General features: G+C 39.6%; 1 protein-coding gene across 1 annotated transcript; it reads left to right on the top strand.

Moving 5' to 3' along the window:
• The first annotated feature begins 1,494 nt into the window (after nucleotides 1–1,494).
• LOC140122389 (coagulation factor X-like) lies at nucleotides 1,495–10,387 on the top strand. The gene is made up of 9 exons (XM_072143180.1): nucleotides 1,495–1,588; nucleotides 2,325–2,400; nucleotides 3,165–3,328; nucleotides 3,444–3,468; nucleotides 5,695–5,808; nucleotides 6,124–6,258; nucleotides 6,565–6,953; nucleotides 8,538–8,655; nucleotides 8,978–10,387. Exons 2-9 carry the CDS (start codon nucleotides 2,343–2,345, stop codon nucleotides 9,553–9,555), a joined length of 1,581 nt encoding a protein of 526 aa, XP_071999281.1. The 5' UTR covers nucleotides 1,495–1,588; nucleotides 2,325–2,342; the 3' UTR covers nucleotides 9,556–10,387.
• The last annotated feature ends 530 nt before the right edge of the window (nucleotides 10,388–10,917 follow it).

Genomic DNA, 10,917 nt, shown 5'->3' with positions numbered 1-10,917 from the left:
CATTCCATTATGTATTGAATAAAGAACTCAAATATATACATTCTGACAAGTGTATAAACATACTGTTCACATGATCACATACTGCACACACAACATTCATATGTACATACAATACACACATTTGCATATCACTAAATATACAATTACATATAGCTCTCCTGTAGGCTCACATGTTATGAAGAACTGAAGCAGAAGAATGGGAGACTTCATCACAGCATGCAGCATGTGAGGGCACTTATTAGGAAGAAGTAGAGAGCACAGCTTTGCTACTCCCTCCCTCCATATTGGTGATCAGTGACATGCTTCTGGCACATAGGACATTAGGACTATCTGCTCAGCTTCTCCTGCACTATAACATACTGCCTGCAGATAAGACACTGTGTGGGGAATTTCTCAATGTATCTCAGGTTTGGCCAGCAACTGGCGAGAAAATAAGTATTTCCTGCACCAGATTTATCAATTCTGGTGCAGCATAAGATTGTTGTTCAAGTTTTCAGACCTAGTTTTCGTTGGTCTAAACCAGTGATGGCGAACCTTTTAGCGGCCGAGTGCCGAAACTGCAACCCAAAACCCCCATTGTTTATCGCAAGGTGCCAACCATAAATTAAAGCAGTACCTTATTGCTCACTGTTCAACAACTTTCAACCATACTGGCCTCCTGAGAACAGCAACACAGTAGAAAGGAGGGAAAATTTGCATCATTGTAGCTTCTTTCCAGTGTCCTTCTGTACACAGAGATAATTGTGGGGCCAGCAGGAGGTCCTCCAAAAATAATTCGGCCCTGGCTACTCATTCTCCCTCTTCCTACAGTCCCAAGTAGCGAAGTAAGTATCAAAATATGACTGGAAGCAGCATCTTTTAAGTTGCTTGGAACTGCAGGAAGATTCTTTGAGTCCTGTCTGGTGTGCTGGGGCGATGGCCCAGGTGCCCACAGAAAGGGCTCTGAGTGCTGCCTCTGGCCCCCGTGCCATAGGTTCGCCACCTCTGGCACCGGAATTTGTGGTGCACAGACTATTTCCTGTTTCCATATGCAAACCCCCCCACCCCCTTATTAGGACAAGTCAGAAAACTGCCAAGAAAAGGTCCAAACACCTTGATAAACGTGATGCAAGGCATTTAACACGTTTTGGTGCAAATCCCCCAGAATTCTGGTGCAAGTGCGTTAATAAATTCTCCCCTATGTATTATCTTGTGAGGTCCTACAGATAGGTTTTTGTTTTCCTACTATTAATGATTATTATTTTCCTAACATTAGTGAGCAAAGTTCTAAACAAGTCCCACCAGAGCAGGATAAATGAAAACATGGATAACCAATGACGCTGCCCACTACGATTTATACCAGCAGTCCTATTTATCTTCTCTGTTACTTATCGGCTCTCTCTGTCATCACTTTTTTGGCTTTACAACATCCTCCCCCTTCAGCTCTGATCCTGTTTGTTTGATGTACTTCCTGCCAATATTTGTTTGGGATGATGATTAACCACATGTGCTCTGCCGACTTGACAATTGTACCCGTTATACAGTTCCATCTACACACTACAGAGCCTACCTCAAGATCTATCCGTAGAGTTCTCACACTCCCACCAAGGTATGTACTAACTAGGATAAATGTAACAAGAAATAACTTAGGTGAATGGTTGGGGTCAAAGCACATGATATCAGATTAGTTCATTGGTTTCCTAAATGTTCCTGGTCCATATATTATGTTGTGTGTATATGGATATGAGGACACAGAAGATAATATGTGGGAAAGAACACTAGATCCCAAGGTGTGAACATTTCACAACGCAGTTTTTGTGTTGTGCAATATAAAACATGACTGTGTTACACAATGATCCCACACAGATATAGAGATATGGACCCCAGTGATATTTATACTGCTCCTCTCCACTATATTATTAATAGGCTAAAGGTTACAAATTCTGGAAGACATCATATTGCAAAAATTGTGATGGTGCAGGCTTGAAATTATTATTACCGGTACTTATCCATGATGCCGTGTATTTGAAATGAGGTTCACAAACATTACATAATTATGCAGGAGCATAGAAGTGGGTTTATTGTGTATTGTAGGACATTAAATTTGTCTTTCGGGTTACGTTTGAAGGTTTTGGAGCTGGGTGACACATCATGGTAGAGAGTATGGGCTATGCATGAGAATTGGGGACAGTAGGACAGAAGGTCTTGTGAGGATGGGAGATTACCTGTGGGGCAGAATTGGGTTCTTAGGTTAGACATATATGGACAGCTTTGTAAGTCATGGTTAGGCTTTTATGGCATTTTGATACATAATATAATAACGTATATGGTATTTATTTTTACAGGTCAGACAGGGCCACGCGATGAGACATTTCCTGTGTATTACACTGTTTCTTCTGTCTACCTCATTCTGTCAATCTGGTAAGGTAAATTATTACAGAACCCCTTTCCTATGTATAGTCACTACTGGAGGATAGTTTAACTAAAAAAAGGAATTGTTTTTAGAACATACGTTCTAAAAACATATATTCTAAAAAAAGGCTTATACCATGAAGGATTGATCGAAATACATTTCTATCAAGAACCAGAAATGTGTGCCTTTGCCCTGTAAAACTATACTGTATATACTCGAGTATAAGCCGACCCAAGTCAAAACGCCTAATTTTACCACCAAAAACTGGGAAAACTTATTGACTCAAGTATAAGCCGAGGGTGGGAATTGCAGCCTCTACAATTTAATAAAATGTCCAGCAGCCTCCACTCGTTAATAAAATGTCCAGCAGAGCCCCCTTATTATTAAAATACTCCGCAGAGACCCCTTATAAATAAAATGTCCAGCAGAGCCCCCTCATTAATAACATGTCCAGATACTGCTTAATAATGTAACATCCTGCAAAGGCCCCTCATTAATGAAATATGCAGCAGAACCCCCTTAAAAATAATAAACTTTTGTTCACCTTCCTCTTCCTCAATGGCATCTATGCGCTCTGCCCGTGCACATACACCATGATGTCATGCGGCAGCAACACCACTGCGCCGTTCTATGTGTGCTATAAGGCCAGGCTTTTTTAGCACAAAAATTATGGTGAAAAACTCGGCTTATACTCGAGTTTATATGGTATATATTATTAGTCTAAACAAACTCTCATCTTATGAAACAAAAGCAATATGTAATCTTCCTCTAGGTTCTTTAGTCTTTATCGGGAGAGAGAAAGCGCATCATGTTCTTAGGAAAAGAGCCAATAGCTTTCTGGAGGAAATACTTCCTGGAAATCTAGAACGTGAATGCTACGAGGAGACATGTTCAAGGGAGGAGGCCCGAGAAATATTCAAGTCTCCAGAAAAGACAGTAAGCACTAAAATACATTGCACTCTGGTTACCAGAGGAACAACTGATGTACGATCATCTTTAGTAGGAGGCATTATGGTTGTTATACTGACATTATGTGTTTTCTCTTTTCTAGACAGAGTTTTGGTATATCTATCAAGGTGAGTAAAATTATTCCTGTGGCTCTGCTCAAACTCTTTGGAGAAGAGTAGTCTAGCTTGTGCCTACAGACTTGGCGAGATCACGTAAATCAGAAGCTAAAGTCAGGACATCTGTTAGGACATCTGTTCATGACCTAAAGCTGAAGAGAGCTTGGATTATGCAGCAGGACAATGATACACTCCACCAGGTGAACATCTGAGTGACTTAGAGGGGTTGTCCATTTTAAGCAAATTTTTGCTTTTGCGATGAAAAGTTTTACACTTTTCCAATAGACCTCCTGTAACAATTATTCATGATTTTCCAGATCTCTGCTTGCTGTCAAGCAACAGGAAACTTCATTGTTTACTTCCTTTGTACAAACATCGGTCTATGGTCATGTGATATCACACAGGTGCACGGCTAGTTATAATACACAGCTCTGATTACTCTTTTTTCACACAGGGTCCTGTAGGTTTTCATAACTTTTTCCCTTAATAAGATGCAGACAACAACTGCACTTGCTTTGTTTTTCTGATACTTGAATTGAATGTTTGGTGAAACACAGAAGTATGAAAAAACATCCAAAAAATAAATAAATCAGTAAGGTGCAAATACTTTTTCATACAACTGTAGACCCAATTTCCATTCCATATACATTATACTGCCCTTAATTGTTGAGCAGATAATATTAATAGTTAAAGGGGTATTCCTATCTGGGCATTCACATTTAATTAAATTCATTTGCCATATGTAAACATTTCTTCAATTGGATGCTTATAAAAAAAAATGTTCCTGTGTGAAGATAATTTCTCATAAATGTAGCCATGTTGTCCCTTAGAAACCCGGATACGACCACCCCAGCGGTGGCCAGACATGCGCTATTGAGTCCTGCCTGACCACCTGGACTCAGCAATCATTAATACAGGATGGCTAGGGGACATGCAGTAACTCCCGGACATTTCATATACAATAACCTTTTGTTTCTTTGTGAAATCCCTCCAGCAGAGGTGGCCGTATGCAAGGACACAGTCTTGTTTGTAAGGGAACATATCACTACATTTATGGGAAATTATCTTCACACAGGAACATTTTTAAATAAATAATTAATTGAAGAAATGTATATATATGGCAGTTTAATGAAACTGAATGTGAATGTAAATTTTGGAAGTAATTTTAAAGTAAAGTAAAGTAAAAGCCACAGCTTTTTTGTTATGGGTCACCATACTTTACCTACCAGAAAAAGTTCTGTTATGGGTCACCATACTTTACCTACCAGAACTGCTATGTTGTGTAAGGCTATGCCCACACGTCACCAAACCTTTGTTTTTATTGTCTACACCAGTGATGGCTAACCTTTTAGAGCCTCAGTGCCCAAACTTCAACCAAAAGCCACTTATTTACTGCAAGGTACCAGCACAGCAATTTAAGCAGTGATTTATTTCTCCTTGTTTTTTGACAACTTTCAATTGTTCAGCCCGATAACGGCACCAACGCAGTTGACAGGAGGAGGGCTAATTCATCTATCATTATAGGAAGATTCTTTGAGTCCTGTCTGGTGAACTTCATGGTGGGGTGATGGCCTGGGTGCCCACAGAGAGGGCTCCGAGTGACGCCTCTGGCACCTGTGCCATAGGTTGACCACCACTGGTCTAGACGCTCCTTTCATGCCAAAATTTCCCTGATAGAAGTCCACTAATGCCCCTCACAATACAAAGCACTTCAGCTTAATTAGCAGATTTTTTTTTTCATGTATGTGGTGTGCAAGTTTTCATATGTATGGGTGGCTAGTGTGGACATAGACCTACATAACCTAGCGTTTGGTCCAAGTAGGTAAATCATGAATTCCCGTTGAATTACTTGATAAATCTGGTACAAGGAATGTTATTTTTTCACAAATTATGCAAGACTTCTGCTCAGTTTTTGTCAATCTCCCTCTATGGGAATGACATTAGGGCAGCATGGTGGCTTAGTGGTTAACATTACAGCCTTGCAGTGCTGGAGACCTGGGTTCAAGTTCCAGGTCAACATCTGCAAAGAGTTTGTATGTTCTCTCCGTGTTTGCTTGGGTTTCCTCCGAGTCCTCCGGTTTCCTCCCCCAATCTAAAACATGCTGGTAGGATGATTAGATTGTGAGCCCCATTGGGGACAGGGACCAATTTGGCAAGCTTTGTGTGCGCTATATAAAGGAATTATTATTATGTGAAACTATTGTGCACTATTCACTCTTTTTGATTATCCCCTTATAGACCTCAGTCCCTGTAAAGACAATCCATGTACGAATGGGGGAATCTGCCAGCAGTATCACTACACGTACACATGTCTATGTCCACCACGGTATACTGGAAGGCACTGTGAAAATGGTGAGAAAACCATTGAGAATGTTGGGAATGGTGAGAATGTTGTGTTGCATTGCTAGATACAGGTTTTCCGGGCAATGCAGGGTATAGCCTTTTGTTTGAAGGAACTCTAAATAGGGGAAAGAGTCGCTTGTTTTAAACAATGCAATGAAAGCAAAGAAATAACAATGAGGATTGTTCTCACTGAATATTTTACTGCCTAAAATATATGGAGTTGATATCATGTATCTGAGCTGATATGCTTTATGATGTGAATACCGTAGAAGTTACCAGGTGAATTAATGGTAAAGAGAACTTGAACTATTACTTTGCTTGCAGTGCGGTATGAGTGCTGGTATAACAATGGAGGATGCTGGCAGTACTGTACGGATACAGCGCGGTCACTCAGTGTAATCTGCTCCTGTGCACAGGGGTATATCCTGGAAGAGGATGGGAAGAAATGTGCCAAATCTGGTAAGCTGTGTCTTTCCTCTCATTTGAAAAAGTAATCGTAGATAAATTTGCAGGCAGCATGTTATAGAGCAGGAGAAGCAGATTGTACCTAGTGTCCTAACTGTAGATGAACAATCTGCAGGCAGCATGTTATAGAGTAGGAGAAGCTAAGCAGAATGTACATAGTGTCCTATTTGTAGGAGAAGCTGAGCAGATTGTATGTAGAACATTATCTGCGTGCAGCATGTTATAGAGCAGAGGGAGCTAAACAAATTGTACAGCTATCAAATGTATCAGCAATAACCCGTGTTTCCCATTCAACTTTAGCTCGATTCCCATGTGGGCTCACAACCAGTTCACCCCGCTCATTGCAAGATGAGCAAGAACCTCTTGGCCGCTCCAATTCAGATTTACTCGAAACAGAGAATTCATTTTCTAATTCAACAACAGCCGTAGCCCCTACAAACAGCTCAAAGGGAAATAATGAGACAGAGCAGAGAGTTGATACTGAGCGGTTACACACATCAGTCGGAGAGGTGAAGAATGTCCCTTCTCATAATCTTACTGGAATAGATAATAAGAACCTCACTACAGAAGGCGAGGATGGAAAGGGAACAACCTGGGAGGATGACTACATTGGAACAATTCTGAACAGCTCAGATAGAGATCGTATTGTTGGTGGGATGCTCTGCGAGCTGGGACAATGCCCCTGGCAGGTATGTGCACATTTTCATTCATTTACTAATTTTTTTATGTGGCATCACTTAAGTTTTGTTTAAAAGTACATAAAGGGTACAAGGACTGAAAGGAACCGCAATGAGGACAATTTATGAAAATGTTTTATACTGAACCAGATTCATCATCCAGAATTAGATTGTTTAGTCCAACTTTAAACCTCCTTGTTGTTGGCTTACATTACGCCAGATTTTTCTGCACGTTTGGCCCATTTTATTGAACCAGTCTACGAAATATCCAAAATCCTTAACAAACATACAATCTTCCTTGAATTCTACCTTCATATACTTTATTATTCTATAAAATGGTTAAATATATCTATATTTTTTTCTATAAAGGATAACAGATTGCCTGTAAAAAAAAACATTGACATACACCATCTCAAATGTGTCATTTATTAGCTTTCCAATAATAATGTAAATTAACGAAACCATGAAATATGAATTATTTGCAGCAGAAGCACAGGGATAATGCAGGGAGCTGCCGGCTCTGCTACACACAGTAGTTGGAGAGGAGGCACAGGGATAATGCAGGAAGCTGCCTCCTCTCTGCATTATTACCGTAATCCAGCAAGTCAGAACATTGGGAAAAAGTCCCTAATCCTGGGATTGTCCCTTGGTATAGGTTTACACTGTCTAAAAGTTGAGGTTTACTGTAATGCAAAAAAATTAGTACGGTGGGTAAGGATTTGTGTTTATATTTCTGTCTTATACGCATATGTGTATGTGTACATTATACATAAATCTGTGTGTGTGTATATGTCTGCATTATACATATACATGTGTGTATATGTCTGTATTATACTGTCACATGTAATGTGGTTATGAACATGTGTTTCCTAAGCTATGTTTTTACCTCTGATTTTGGGGTCTAATAGTCTGTTGTGTTATAGAATAGAATTATGATCACCTTTATCTGATGGCTGATGGAAGACCTTGCCTTGATCATATAAAAGTCTACCTTTTCTTACCCATGTTATTTATAATGGCAAAAACAGCGCTGCAGCTCATGTTACTTTTTGCTATCAATAACATTAACACAAAAGAATCAGAACGCTGTGGGCAATTTATTTAAACCTACCAGGAGGGGGCACATAGTCCACTGTGCAGGTTACAAAAAAAATAATGATGTCACCCCTCCCCCCCTCAAATTTCCAAAATCAAGTAACCACTTGCCAAAGAAAGGGGGAACCTGTAAAAAAAAAAAAAAAAAGTGTGTGGTGGTGGTGGTGGTGGTGGTGGGGCGTTGGCTTTAACAATAGGGGGCAATTGAAAAAAGAAGGGAAGCAATTGCAAAAAAGTGGGCACTTGGAAAATGAACAAGGGTACTTGACAAAAAAGTTAGGGGCACTTGAACTCATATTGTGGATATAGCTTGGAAAGTCCAGGAATCTGCTGATAAAAGCTGAATTTTTCATGTAGATTCCCCTTGACATATTTCAAAATCTATTAAAAAAAAAGTTATGCTACATGGGTTTCATTTCTGAAAATAATGAAAGTTATACATCATTTGTAGGCCATGGATTAGCATTTTATATCTCTCTCCCTTTATGATACCCGTTTCAGGTTATGATCCGTACAGCTCGAGACACAGACTTCTGCAGTGGCAGCCTGATAAGCCAGCGCTGGGTAGTGTCTGCCGCCCACTGCTTCGAGAGCATTAACCCCCATCATGTTACAATTGGTGAGTTGTGATCACTAAAACTGCGATACATAAATACAGTTTATAAAAACATCAGTAAAATATTTAATATTTCAATTGGAAGAAATAGATGAATTGATGTAGCGCACAATTTGTTATCTAACTTGTATCCATGTGCAATCATACACACCAGTGTAAGGAGATGCAGAAAATAATATAGAACTCTAGAAAAAAGTAGAGTTACAGTGTTAATTATGTGTCATGTATTTACAAAAACAAAAAAAATGCATATTAAAATGATAGGGATTAATAAATATAGAGCAGTTTTTAAAGAATTATTCTTATATTCATCTGTATTTTCTAGGGGACTATGACAAATACCGGAGGGATAAGGATGAGCAGAAGATTGCAGTACTGAAAGTCTTCTCCCACCCATACTATTTGGGGGAATTTTATGACCACGACATTGCCCTTTTGTATTTGCGTAGCCCAGCAATCTTCAGCGATTACGTACGACCCATCTGCTTGCCGAGCCCTGGGCTTGGACGTCTGTTGACTCAAGAGGGTGAGATAGGGCAAGTAAGTGGATGGGGAGCTACACGCTATAGAGGACGAGCCAGTCGCTTCCTACTCAAGGTTCGAGTCCCTATCGTCAGCCAAGACACTTGCATGGAGTCGACTAATTTGGTGTTAACAGGCAACATGTTCTGTGCTGGATACAATATTGAGGCAAGAGACTCTTGTAAAGGAGACAGCGGAGGTCCATTTGCTGTGTTATATCGCAACACCTGGTACCTGGTCGGTGTAGTGAGCTGGGGCGAAGGATGTGCTCAAGAAGGAAAATACGGTGTGTACACAAGAGTATCCAATTATATCTCATGGATAAAGGACACCATCATAGAAACTGAAGGGACAGATGAACCACTTGTAAATACATTATAAATGGATTTTTTTTTGTAAATTATATATGAAGTTTAAGTATAGACATATGAGAGAAACTGCATTAAGATGAACACATGGCGGTGACCAGTTAAATATGGCAACAGCGTATATTTTGGAAATCGCTACCACCAAAGTACGACACAGAAATAGGTGTAAAAGTCCTACTCAATTATGACAATGGGCTAAAAAATAACTAAAAAATAAAAACTAAAATTATTGCCCAGTGGGCGATTACTCCCCCATCATATCCATTCAGCAATTCATCACTAGTTACATATTGACATACAGCTAATAATTCTAAGAACTGAAGGATATGGCAACAAATACAAAGAAAATGGCCAACTTAAACATAACAGATGTAAAATGTTAGTAAAGAGTTAACGAAGCAAATTACAGTATGTAGAAAACAGAGTCAAAAATTTAAAGAAAAACTCAAGATGTATCAGATGTGCCTACAACCAAAGACTTATTAGTGTTAGTGGTAGGTGGGCTCATGGTTGGACAGGAGGTGCATGACCAGCGTGGAGGTAATTACCGCTCCGACAAGAGAGATGGCTTCTGTATGTAGTGCTGCCAAATATCCAAATAAAAAGTTATGGGCTGGTGCAAATCTGCTAGGATGGTGACAAATATATAATCCACCAAGATGCAGGCAAACTAGAAACCCAAAAATTCAACAAGCATCAAACAATCTCAGAAGGCAGAGCCCAGCACCTAAGAGGCCCCTTGTAAAAGCCACAACCCAACCTCTATCATTAATTCAAAACCCACTGAAAAATGGAGGGGTATTCCCATTACAATAAGTAATTCAATTTCCAATATACTTTCTATATCAATTCATCACGGTTTTCTAGATCTCTGCTTGCTGTCCTGCTATAGAAATTTTCCTTGTTTACTTCCAGTGGACATAAATCTGACCATGGTCACACAGGTGCACGGCTCGTTATATCACAGAGAGTCATCAGACCATGATTTCTGCCCACTGGAGGTAACATAGAAGCAGGACAGCAAGCAGAGATCTAGAGAACTGTGAGGAATTGATACAGAAAGTATATTGGAAAATTATATTATTTTTCATCATACAAACAATAACATTAATTTGCCGAAGTGGAAATACCCCTTTAGCATCAGTTTTTAAAGATATATCATCGTTATTTTCCATTAAAAACAACATTTTAATGATAACCAGATCAACACTGATGTGTCATGGATATTTACAATGGAACCATACTAAGCCTCCAAAATCCAAGTCTCTATCAATACAGGTGGTCCCCTACTTAAGAACACTCGACTTACATACGACCCCTGGTTACAAACGGACCAATGGATATTGGTAATTTATTGTACTTTAGTCCTAGGCTA

The sequence above is a fragment of the Engystomops pustulosus genome, chromosome 3 (genome assembly GCF_040894005.1).
Source record: "Engystomops pustulosus chromosome 3, aEngPut4.maternal, whole genome shotgun sequence".
Classification (NCBI taxonomy): domain Eukaryota; kingdom Metazoa; phylum Chordata; class Amphibia; order Anura; family Leptodactylidae; genus Engystomops; species Engystomops pustulosus.
The sequence above is the reverse complement of the archived record's forward strand: the minus strand, read 5'-3'. Positions and strand labels throughout refer to the sequence as shown.